Source organism: Diaporthe citri (assembly GCF_014595645.1).
Source record: "Diaporthe citri strain NFHF-8-4 chromosome Unknown scaffold_9, whole genome shotgun sequence".
Classification (NCBI taxonomy): domain Eukaryota; kingdom Fungi; phylum Ascomycota; class Sordariomycetes; order Diaporthales; family Diaporthaceae; genus Diaporthe; species Diaporthe citri.
Window position 1 is genome coordinate 1,426,598 of NW_025064854.1, and position 11,582 is coordinate 1,438,179.

Sequence of the window (11,582 nt, forward strand, 5' to 3'; positions counted from 1 at the left end):
TGGAAATCAAGACCAGCTTCCTTCATCAGCAAAGGCCCTCTTTGATGCAATCCCCTCTGCGACGGGCTTGCCTATTGCTCTATCGCCGGTTCACACCTCTCTGAAATCACACACAGCTCTTGACAGTTAGACAGGAAGATCTGCAAAGAACAGGGCCCCTCCTCCCTTGCGACTCCCACCGCCCCTTTGACGATACCCAACCAGCCTGCGAAACCCAGCCCAACAACCACCACACCACAGCCTGTTCGAATCTGGCATCCCACCACCGCTGCCGACACGACATCGCGACCACCTGCACCTCCCAACATGTCTGGCAACTTCTCCCAGCCGGGCGGTATCTCTGACCCTGCGCTTATCACGTACGTCCCATCACCACCGACTCCCCCACCATCGTGGCCATCAACGCGCCTCCTTTTTGGAGGGACCTCGCCCCGGGTCGCCAGGCGGGACACATATCCCAGACAGAGATAGGAGAATAGATACTGACAGCTAGCCTCAGACTCGTCAACAAGCTCCAGGATGTTTTCACAACCGTCGGCGTCAACAACCCCATCGACCTCCCTCAAATAGTCGTCGTTGGCAGTCAGTCCAGCGGTAAGAGTTCCGTGCTGGAAAACATCGTGGGCAGAGACTTGTAAGTTGGGCTGCTACACCATGTATCCTTGGGGCACGAAATGCCCCGAATAGAGATCCTAGCTGATCCTTTTCCGCGCAGCCTCCCTCGAGGTTCAGGAATCGTGACACGTCGACCACTCGTGCTGCAACTCATCAACCGCCCTGCCACGTCCCAGACCAACGGCGAGAGTGAAGGCGTCGAGGGTACCACCGATAAGGCCGCGAACGTGGACGAGTGGGGCGAGTTCCTGCATATACCAGGTCAGAAATTCTACGATTTTAACAAGATACGAGATGAGATCAGCAAGGAGACTGAGGCAAAGGTCGGCCGCAACGCCGGCATCTCGCCCGCCCCTATCAACCTGCGCATCTACTCCCCCAACGTCCTGACGTTGACGCTTGTCGATCTGCCTGGTCTCACTCGAGTACCCGTCGGTGACCAACCGCGCGACATCGAGAGACAAATCCGCGACATGATTGTCAAGTACATTGCCAAGTCGAACGCCATCATCCTGGCCGTGACGGCAGCAAATATTGATCTGGCCAACTCAGATGGGTTGAAGCTGGCACGTGAGGTCGACCCCGAGGGTCAGAGGACAATCGGTGTCCTGACAAAGGTTGATCTGATGGATGAGGGTACTGATGTGGTCGACATTCTGGCAGGGCGTATCATCCCGCTGCGCATGGGATATGTGCCGGTCGTGAACCGTGGTCAGAGGGATATCGACAACAAGAAGCCCATCCAGGCCGCGCTCGAGGCCGAGAGGGCGTTTTTCGAGAACCACAAGGCCTATCGTAACAAGAGCTCTTACTGCGGTACACCATACTTGGCGCGGAAGCTGAACCTGATCCTGATGATGCACATCAAGCAGACGCTGCCAGACATCAAGGCCAGGATTTCAAGCTCCCTGCAGAAGTACACGTCCGAGCTGGAGAGCCTCGGACCTTCGATGCTGGGCAACAGTGCCAACATCGTGCTGAACATCATTACCGAGTTCACAAACGAGTGGCGGACGGTGCTGGACGGTAACAACACCGAGCTCTCGAGCACTGAGTTGTCCGGCGGTGCGAGGATCAGCTTCGTCTTCCACGAACTGTACGCGAACGGTGTCAAGGCGGTAGACCCCTTCGACATGGTCAAGGACGTGGACATCCGGACGATACTCTACAACTCGTCCGGCTCGTCCCCTGCCCTGTTTGTCGGCACCACCGCGTTTGAGCTGATCGTGAAGCAGCAGATCAAGCGGCTGGAGGAGCCCAGCTTGAAGTGCGTGTCGCTGGTCTACGACGAGCTGGTGCGCATCCTCACGCAACTGCTTAGCAAGGCGCTCTACCGCCGGTACCCGTCGCTGAAGGAGAAGATGCACAACGTTGTCATTGGGTTCTTCAAGAAGGCCATGGAGCCCACCAATAAGCTGGTCAAGGACCTCGTGTCCATGGAGTCTATCTACGTCAACACCGGGCACCCCGACTTCCTCAACGGCCACCGCGCCATGGCCATCGTGAACGAGCGCCACAACCCCAAGCCCGTGCAGGTCGACCCCAAGACTGGCAAGGCGCTGTCGAACACCCCGGTCCGGGCCGCGAGCCCAACCCTGGCCGAGTCCAACCTGGGCGGGGACGGTAACAGCGGTTTCTTCGGCAGCTTTTTTGCGGCCAAGAACAAGAAGAAGGCCGCGGCCATGGAGGCCCCGCCGCCGACGCTGAAGGCTTCGGGCACGCTGAGCGAGCGCGAGAACATCGAGGTCGAAGTCATCAAGCTGCTCATCTCGTCGTACTACAATATTGTCAAGAGGACCATGATCGATATGGTTCCCAAGGCCATCATGCTCAACCTTGTAGCGTACGTATCAATTCACCCTCTTCCTTTCCAAAGACGATAGAAGTCACCCAAAGAAAACAATAAAATACAAGCCTGCTAACACTGTGCGACAGATTCACCAAGGACGAGATGCAGCGCGAGCTCCTGGAGAACATGTACCGGGCGGCAGAGCTCGACGACCTCCTCAAGGAGAGCGACTACACGATCCGGCGGCGGAAGGAGTGCCAGCAGATGGTGGAGTCGCTGGCACGCGCCAGCGAGATCGTCAGCCAGGTGCAGTAGAAGAACCTCTCCACCCTTGGGTGTGTAGTGCACAACTCTAAGGAGGATCTGGGGGCGTTTTTGCTGGCTGCCTTTTCCTTCAAAGTCCTAGGGGTGGGGGGCTGGCGGAGGTGGGACCGGGTTTGTTTGGATGATCATCGGAACTCAAAAGAGAGAAGAAACCTTGCACGGCGCAGTGGGCGGTTGTTCTCCTTCGATCTTCGCAAATTGGGCCGGGCTTGCGTTTACGTCCTTGTTCCGTGATTTTTAGACTGGGTGATGAGGGAGAGTGCTGCCCACATACGGGGAAACGCGTCGACGACTGAATGCATGCATGATACGGGGCCGTCGTCTGCCTCGAGTTATGAAGCTTGGTTGGTGGTGGTAAGAAAGCGGGAAAGAAGGAGGGGGGGGAGGGTTGTGGTGATGGAGGGAGATGGAGACCCAACTCTGGGCCGTGTTTGCTTCGTGAGTGCACATTATAATAGACAAGCGCATGTGCGGTGAGGAAGAAGAGCAACCAGAAGAAGCAGAGGCAGGGGGAAGGGAACGAAGCGAACACTATACTGAGCGGGGCTCACCCATTGGAGACAGACAGGCAGACAGACAGAAGTTGTTCGAAAGTGGGCTTTTGTTCGTTTTGGTTTGGCATCTGAAGCAGATTGTACAGTGTTGTTGTTGTATGTAGATAGACCGACTGCCTTTTTACCTCTCTTCTTTCCTCTTTTTCTCTTCTCTCTCCCTCTATCTTCCTGAGGGCGCACACGGGAGAGGGAAATGTGTATGTGTGTGATCGCCCAAGTGGGATGTGCAAAGGGGAGGGAAGGGAAGGCATGGAAAGGAACGGAATGGGATAGACCGGTGGTGCTGTTTTGATTCTCCTGTCGTCCTCCTTTTCGATACCATTACATCCGAGATGACCGGGACGAGACAATACTGGTGCATAACCATCTTCGTTTTTTTGTTCTACCTCTTGATTCCATCCCCGCTTTTTCGCTCCGAACCAAGTACTAGAGCGCCCTTGATGGACTTGATAGGCCGGGTCGTCCTGCGCGAACATGCGAGTCTCGCTGAGGTGAGGCTAGAAAATGCGTGCGGTATGTACAAGATGCAGCTTATTTTTAGTTGCGTCACCACGTCAAGGCTTGCGCTTCCCTCTACTCCTTGTCAAGAGTGTTTTGACACCCCCGCCCTGCTGGTCTATCAACTTTTACAAATATGTTGCATAAAGTCAACCGAAAAGGGAACAGAAAAGCAAAGGGAAGCAATAAAAATACAGAGGTTGCGAAGGGTACAGTACACAGCCAAGTCCCAAACCCGGGCCGCTGGGTCGCTCCCGATTGGGGGGTATACAAGATGGCACTTGTACCGTGTGCCGGCCATTAGTACCGTCGGGAGTAGCTCTGGGATGTGGTTTCAGCGGCCACCAAGGGCCACTTACACGTGTTTGAGCCAGGACTAAGCTTCTCAGATCAGGTTCTGGGCCACTTCGGCAGACCATGCCCAGACCGGGGGGGCCACCAGCAGGCAGCGGCAGCAAGCGGGGAGCGAGTGGTGAGCCTGAAGAGCAGCTTGAGCCTCACTCAAGGTTTCGGGCCTATTTCACACCGCAACGACGGCCGGGAACCACTCACCCCCTTCCCGTTCCCCTACCCTTCCTTACCTCCTCTCCCCGAGCCAAGCTAATGCCGCCATCGATCGGGTGGGGGGGAAACTTCGCACATTTTCTTGCTGCCCGTAGTGGTAGTAGACAGGAAGAACCCTTTCACATGTCTCGGAATCTACCACCCGCCCAGTTCTCTGGCGCGCGCGCGCACACACACACACACGCTCACGCTCTCACACGTGGACAAGACGGTGAAGGGGAGTACCTTTCTGGCCACCGCATGCAGGAGATTTCCCGCTGCGGCGCTGCGCCCCGATTTGCTCTAACGCGCAGGCGGGCAGCGCAGCGCATGGACGAGCTTCTGCATGCAACGCATCGAAAAAGGGCCCTCTCGCGCCATCTTGGTCGACCCGTTGCAGGGGAAGCCCTTGGTTGACGATGGAGGGGGCGGGTGTCCCTTCTCGGCAGGGGACCAGAGTGGGCTGATGATGGCAGTGCGCGGGTCGGTTTGAGCTCTGTAGCTTGTTTATATGATGAACCTGGGACCCGGGACTCGGGGTCCTGAGAAGTTTTTGGACCGTACTCTGTCTATCTATCTATAGCTTGCTCGCGGTTCCCTCCCGTAGGATGTTTTGAACGGGCTGGGCCTTTCTTATCCAGTCTTGCTCCCCTCCGCATTCCTGTCGAAGTTCCTCTTAGATCACTCCGTGCTATCTGCTCCTCTGCTCGGACAAGAGCTCCGACCTTTCTCGACACCCTCACCACCATGGCGTCGTGTACCTCGCCGCGAGCCTCTGCCGTGTGCCAGTCTCGAGATCGACCTCCATCGCCCCGGCCCCCGAAGCCGCCGCCACCAAGCCCGTCCAGGCGAGTTTCGCGGAATGATGGTCTGAAAGGAAATGAATGAATAGGCCTGAACGCTTGAACAACCAAAAGCTTAGAACAAGGGGTGAGCACCGCCACGTTCCGACTTCTGGTCAGGCTGGTGAGACTGATCACAGCCTCTCTCTGCTTGTAGGCCAAGACACTGAACAGCGGATGACTCAACCACCTTGGGGCTAGAACGGGGATGTGAGATGAACATGGTTGGGTATAGCATCGGTATAGACAGACTGCACTGAGGTACAACATGTGAGGTAAAAAAGATACAGTATAAAAGGGTAAAGGATAGAGGGTAAATAGAGGATAAAGGCTGGCGTTTGATTCCTGCTTCGACGGATATCCACTCGGGACCCATCTGTTCACAACTTGGAGCCCGTCCTCAGAACTAGACCACCCTTTTCGATATCGTACTGCCTCCCCTTCTCCCACCCGAGCCAGGCCTTGAGCGCCGCCTCGCCGCCCTCGCCCGGCGCCAAGGGCTCACCGACGTACCCATCGCCGGCGACCCCAGCGCCCTGGCCACGGCTGGCCGCGTCCGCAGAGGATGGCCTCGTGCCCGAGTCGACAGCCAGGCACGGTGTATCCCGCAGTGTGACGGTCGGCCGCTGGTCACCCTCGCGCCCGTCCCCATCCCGGGCCCCCTCGAGCTCTCCGTAGTCAAACACAGGCGTGCAGCACGCGTCGGTGCCGTCAAACACGGCCTCCCACTCGGCCCTCGTCTTGCTGCCAAACACTTCCACAAAGACCCGCCTCATCTCCGGCCAAGTATCCCGGTCGAGCCTCCTCTCCTCCCACCCCTTCCCCTCGAGCCCCAGGCCCCTGACCAGCGCGGCGTAGAACTGCGGCTCCAGCGCGCCGACGGCCACGTACAGCCCGTCCCTGGTCCGGTACGTGTCGTAGTACGGGCACCCGCCGTCGAGGACGTTCGTCCCCCTCGGCCCGTCGCCCATGGGCGTCTTGCGCGCCATCCGCGGGAACGTGGCGAGGTACCCGGCCCCGTCCACCATGTTCGCCTCGACGACCTGGCCCCTCCCCGTGCGCGCCCTCGCCAGCAGCGCGAGGAGGACCCCCTGCACCAGCACGGCGCCGCCGCCCGCGAAGTCCCCCATGATGTTGATAGGCGGGGCCGGCCGCTCCCGCGCGTGCCACCCCAGCATCCCCAGCACGCCGCTGACGGCGAGGTAATTGATATCGTGGCCCGCCATGGCGGCGTACCGCCCGTCGCGCCGGAACCCCGTCATGCGCGCGTAGACGAGCCGCGGGTTCGCCGCGCAGAGCTCCGCGGGGCCCAGGCCCAGCCGCTCCATCACGCCCGGGCGGAACGGCTCGATCACGACTCGGCCGCGAGCGCGAGGCGCCGCGCCGCCGCCTTCCCCTCCGGCGTGCGCAGGTCCACCGCCACGGAGGCCTTGCGCCGCGTCAGCTGGTCGGCCGTGGGCGTGCCCGAGGGGGAGGGCCGGTCCACGCGGACGACGGAGGCGCCCGCGTCGGCGAGCAGGAGGCCTGCGAAGGGGCCCGGGGCGAGGCCTGCGAACTCGAGGACTTTGATGCCTTCTAGGGGTGGCGGGCTGGCCATGGTGGGTGAAGAGTGGTGGTGTTGAGCTGGGGTTTTGGTTATGACTGTGTGTTGCTGTTCTGGCGAGGACGATGCCTCCTCGGCATAGTCATTCAGAAAGAGTCTCACGTTGGGGGCATTGTTGCCTTTTGCGGATGAAAATGCCACGTGTCGGGTGCGTGGCCCTTCGCAGAACTCAAGAAGGGATATAAAGATGATCAGCAGCAGCAATGAAGCCGGGATTCCAGATCAACCCCGCAGTGAAGCTCCGAGGAGCCGAGGCTTCTGGGGCCCGGGGTCGGGGCGAAGTGACGGGCCGTCCGGTGGCGTTCCCGCCTTCGATGGGGCTCAATCATGGATGCGGCTCTTGGCTGTCAGTGCTATTCATCTCAGACCTTCTCGTGAGCCGAGCTCGTGAGTTCTCGCTTGATGAATGTAGTATGCTTCTATGCGGATGCCACATGACAAAACTTCGAGCACATGGCCCCTCGCCAGCGCTGTCCCTGGGGAATCTACCTACGCAGTTCTTGTTCGCTCCGTCCATGGTTCCACACATTTTATGTCCCTCCAACGCCATTGTCATGTTTTTTCTTTTTCATCGTGGGACCCCGTGCCTCTTCTCCCCATAATGGCCACGTGCGCTTTAACGAACGATCCTACTGCAGATAAGGCGCGATCGCAGCCTGGGCCTCTGGCTGCATGCGCTCCTGCACAAACTTTAGAACCGCCCCGCCCTGGCGCGCATTGCCAGCCTTCAGGTACTCGCTGACCCAGGCCTGGACGTTGTCAATCTCTGGGAAATCATCCCGCGGGCCGCGCTTGCACGTGTTGAGCGGGGTGAACCCCACGCCGAACCCAATGTCGTCCACGTCCGCCTCTGTGATGAACTCGTCTCCGAATCCGCCCGCCACCTTGGGTGGGTTCTGCAAGAGCTCCAACAGATGGTTCGCAGTGTTGGCCCAGCCTTTCACGTACTTTTGTGCGAACGCGGCGGAATCGCACAGCGTCTTTGTGTAGGAGATCACACCAATCTTCCGGTCGACTGGACGCGCAAACTGTTTCGTGGTTGGCAGGATCACTGGCGGGTAAAGCTGCGCGAATACACCGGGCTGCAGCTTCTCAGAATGGTTGATGAAGTAGTCAGTGCCCATGCCGGCTGCTGTGTTGGCCGAGACCAAGTGGTAGAAACGGACAAATCGTTGCTTGTACGAGTCGGAGGGATTGGACTGCAGCTTGGTGAAGGTAAGACTGAGGATGTCGGGGAAAAACGCATCCATGGTTGCTCTGCACGCTTTGGTCAGTAAAAGGAGATAGGTACTCCATCCGTGCTTGTGGACAACTCACCCATCGAAAGTGGCCACGACCGATTCCAGGATTTCAAAGGCATTAGTCTCGGTCTTCTTGCTAGCCAAAAGGCGCTGGAATATTCCCAGGATCGGCACCAGTTGATTGGACTCCACTATGGCTTGTTTTGCCTTGGGGACCATGGCCGAGAGGAACCGAGCGCATCCGGGCACGTTGCCTCTTGTCTCCCATACCGTAGGCGTGAGAATGGGCCCAAGTAGTGAGCTGAAATCAGCAGGCAGCGGACTTGTTGGGGCAGCTTCAAGCAGGGCAGCGAAGATCTGGAAGACGTAGGGGACGAATTCTGGGATGTGGTTAGTCAGGTCGGCGCGACATATTCCCGTTGGACAGCTTACCCGACACATCCTCATTAAGGATGTAAGAGAAGGGTTCCCATAGACGTGCGTGCAGCTTTGCCTCTTGGCTGGGGTCGGAGAACCTGTCATATCGTGTCAGTCCGGTCGCCTGAGGGTATCTCTCCTTTCCTGATCATCACTTACCTGACCAATGCTCCAATGGCCTCGAAAAGGTAATAGTAGAACCGAGGGTTGCTAGGGTTGGCCTTTATCACACTGATGATGCTGATGAGGTGGTCCAAAACGCCATCGATGATTGGCCGCACACCTGTGTTGATCACGATCAGGACTCTCATGATGCATTGCATGAGATACTCGTTCTCTTGCATCTTGGCCGGGGCCTTGTCCTTTTCGACGAGATTAAAGAGATGGTCAAGCAGATCCTTTGCGACTGGTTCGATGTCCGCTCTCGAGAACAGGTGCTCGCCAGCGTCGTTTGAGAGATAGAGAACTCGTTCCACGGCGATGGCTGCGTATGTGTAGACGACGTACTCGTTAGACGCCAGGTTCTTGATCAGAGGCTGGAACGCAGCCAGCCACTGGTCCTTGGTCAATTGACTTCGGAAGTTGTGCAGGTACTTGATGGCGTCAACCTTGGAGATTGCATGGACTCCGTCAACGTTCAGAAGATCAGCCGCGATATGGTTCTGGAAGAATTCAACGACATTGACGTGACTGTTGACGGTCTTGACGCCCTGCGCAGCAGTAACAGCACCCTTGGCGGCAATGGCCAGATACAGGTAAACCGCAGTGTCCTTAGCCTTGAAGTCCGTCTGGCCCTGCTTCAGGTAGTGGTCGATGTACCTGAAAACAACCTGCGTGACGAGCGCCTCAAACTTTTCCAAGAGCTTCCTCAAGAAGTCTGTGGCGGCTCGCCTCCTTGAATCTGTGTCCGATCCCTCAAGGTCTCTCCGAATAAACTCTATCGGTTCATCTTCGAACATTTCAAGATCCGACTCGCGGAGGCTGACGTTGGGAAGGATGACCTTTTCCACAATCTGGCCCAGGGTGTTCTCGTCGTTGAACGCTTGAGCGTGCTTGGATCCCGATGCCACAGCAGTGAGGAATTGCAGAGCTCTGCTGACCACGAGATCGTAACGCTTCTCTGGACCCACTTTGGACAGCAGGTTCCAGACTGATGTGATAAATCGTTCGCAGTAGCCACTGAAGTCCTCATCGTACTTGGTCGTGAACAGAGTTAGGGCCTCGCAAATATCAGCCTTGGCATTTTCCAGGGCTGTCGCTTCGTCATCGTCGCCGTCGAATATTGGGTTCTTGTACCCCAAGTACTTGTCGAGAAGGAGAAAGATGGACGACAAGTTTGACTCGATGATAGGAGCGAGATCGTGACAGGTCAGATCGTAGAGGATCTTGACCAGCAGACTCAGCGTCTCAAACCAACCCTTGAGCTCGGCGGCATTGTTCGTACTGGCCTCAATCTTTTGGTCCGCAATCTTGGGGGGTTGTCAGTTCGTGCCTCTAAGCCCTGCGTCGACCGTGTACTCACCGCCAAAAGCCGTACGAAGGCCTCTCCAAAGTGTTCCACAACATGGTTGACCTCCTCGTAAAGTTCGTTGGACTGGAATAAAGGTCGCCACCGCACGAAAATGGAATGTGCAACCTCCAAAACTCCGTTCGTCACTTTGTAGTCATCTGGCGAGATTCGGCTGACAAGGTCCTAGAAGACGAGGGCTTAGTTTTGAGGGCATACGGCCACGTGTCGTCCCGGAGCTTCAACAAACCTGTATGAGCGTGTCCCACCTCTTCCAGAAGTCGGAGTCTGCTATAACACTGATGGCTTCGCCAAGCTGGGTCTGGATGTTCGGTGGTGACAGGATCATGAGACCAACGAGCTCCTGCTTGATGGTGGCGACCTCTTCGGCGGGTAACTTGTGGTTTCCATCTTCATCCTGTATTGTCGCATGTCAGAAATTTCCATGCGGCCCTTTGTGAGGGGTTGTAGAGGCTTGATCATACCACGTAGTTGAGGCGAACGTAGTTCTTAAAGGCAAGGGCGGCAGCCAGGCGGGTGGTGATGGCGAAGTTGGCGCCGGCGACGATCTTGAGGAGCTGGAGGCAGTACTGCGGCTTGCTCTCTTCCTGTTTGAGAAGCGCCTCGGCTGATGGCAGAGAAATGTCAGCTCCTCATGTGTAGTTGTGCGGGCGTGCATGCAGCGGCGCCGTCGCCCAAGCTCCTGAGATGTTGCAAACAAAACAACAACAGGGCAGCAGATGGAGGGGGGATCTACCTTTGCGGTGCTGCTTGTGGTCCAGAGTTGCGTCCAACAACTGAGCAATGCTTGCGATGTCTGCCGCCATGTTGATTAATAGCCTGGTCTACTAAGATCAACGATGTGGGAGACAGCAGGTTGGGCTATTGCTGTTAAAGTACAAGAAGTTTTGCAGGTTCAGTCCGGTTGCAGGCAACCTTGGAAGCTGGGAAAGTAAACGGGCTACCAGGGTGGACTCCGTTGCTAGGTGCCTGGTGGCGCTGACTGGCAGGCGGACCTTTGTTCGAGGAGATGTGGGGGTAGGTGACGAGGGGCTTTGGAACACCCCTGACCCTGCTGCAGACACACTCGTGCCTGGGAAGCAGAGTGAGTAATTGGAGTACATACTTATCCGCAAACAATGTGGCTCAGGACCAACTTCAAGACACAGGACACGCGAGTATGCCCAAAATTGGATTCTGGCTAGGAGTTTATCACAACCCAAATGCCATGCACGAAGCTTGGAACTGATGTTGAACTGGTAGGATACGGCCTTGAACTTGACCGTGATCTCCATGACCTCTATCATGAGTGAACCAGCTTCTCCCCTCCTGTGGTTCAAGGTTGGGACGAACGCCTCCGGTACCTTTGTTATATTGTCTCTGCCAAACCACCTAGGTACTTTGCAGGCTGCTGCGGAAGCATGTTCAGTGGAATGCATGCTTCCCTCACCCACACAGGCACTGAACCTAAATCTTGCTTCAGTCAGCTCCAGGTTTTATTTACCAAGTATTGCACATGTTCTTGTATGATGTGACGAAATTCTCAGAGCCGATGCGCAATAAATCTCAGCGGCATGCCATGCAATCAACCAGTAGTCCGTCGAAAACGGCGCCAGAGTGGGCCCCCTTGGACCTCATGATTGACCGTC

At 57.0% G+C, this 11,582-nt stretch overlaps 4 protein-coding genes across 4 annotated transcripts; 1 reads left to right on the forward strand and 3 right to left on the reverse strand.

Moving 5' to 3' along the window:
* Positions 1 to 306: 306 nt before the first annotated feature.
* INS49_015520 (uncharacterized protein) lies at positions 307 to 2,719 on the forward strand (the record flags this gene model as incomplete). The annotated part of the gene is made up of 4 exons (XM_043176199.1): positions 307 to 359; positions 500 to 634; positions 716 to 2,458; positions 2,551 to 2,719. The coding sequence occupies 4 exons, from the start codon at positions 307 to 309 to the stop codon at positions 2,717 to 2,719; spliced, it is 2,100 nt and encodes a 699-aa protein (XP_043019654.1).
* A 2,826-nt stretch (positions 2,720 to 5,545) lies between these two features.
* On the reverse strand, positions 5,546 to 6,493 carry INS49_015521 (uncharacterized protein; the record flags this gene model as incomplete). The annotated part of the gene is made up of 1 exon (XM_043176200.1): positions 5,546 to 6,493. One exon carries the CDS (start codon positions 6,491 to 6,493, stop codon positions 5,546 to 5,548), a length of 948 nt encoding a protein of 315 aa, XP_043019655.1.
* A 23-nt stretch (positions 6,494 to 6,516) lies between these two features.
* INS49_015522 (uncharacterized protein) lies at positions 6,517 to 7,285 on the reverse strand (the record flags this gene model as incomplete). Its single annotated transcript, XM_043176201.1, has 2 exons — positions 6,517 to 6,936; positions 7,262 to 7,285. 2 exons carry the CDS (start codon positions 7,283 to 7,285, stop codon positions 6,517 to 6,519), a joined length of 444 nt encoding a protein of 147 aa, XP_043019656.1.
* Positions 7,286 to 7,397: 112 nt separating this feature from the next.
* INS49_015523 (uncharacterized protein) lies at positions 7,398 to 10,760 on the reverse strand (the record flags this gene model as incomplete). The annotated part of the gene is made up of 8 exons (XM_043176202.1): positions 7,398 to 8,025; positions 8,086 to 8,389; positions 8,442 to 8,524; positions 8,586 to 9,895; positions 9,949 to 10,119; positions 10,184 to 10,351; positions 10,419 to 10,561; positions 10,691 to 10,760. The coding sequence occupies 8 exons, from the start codon at positions 10,758 to 10,760 to the stop codon at positions 7,398 to 7,400; spliced, it is 2,877 nt and encodes a 958-aa protein (XP_043019657.1).
* Positions 10,761 to 11,582: the final 822 nt, after the last annotated feature.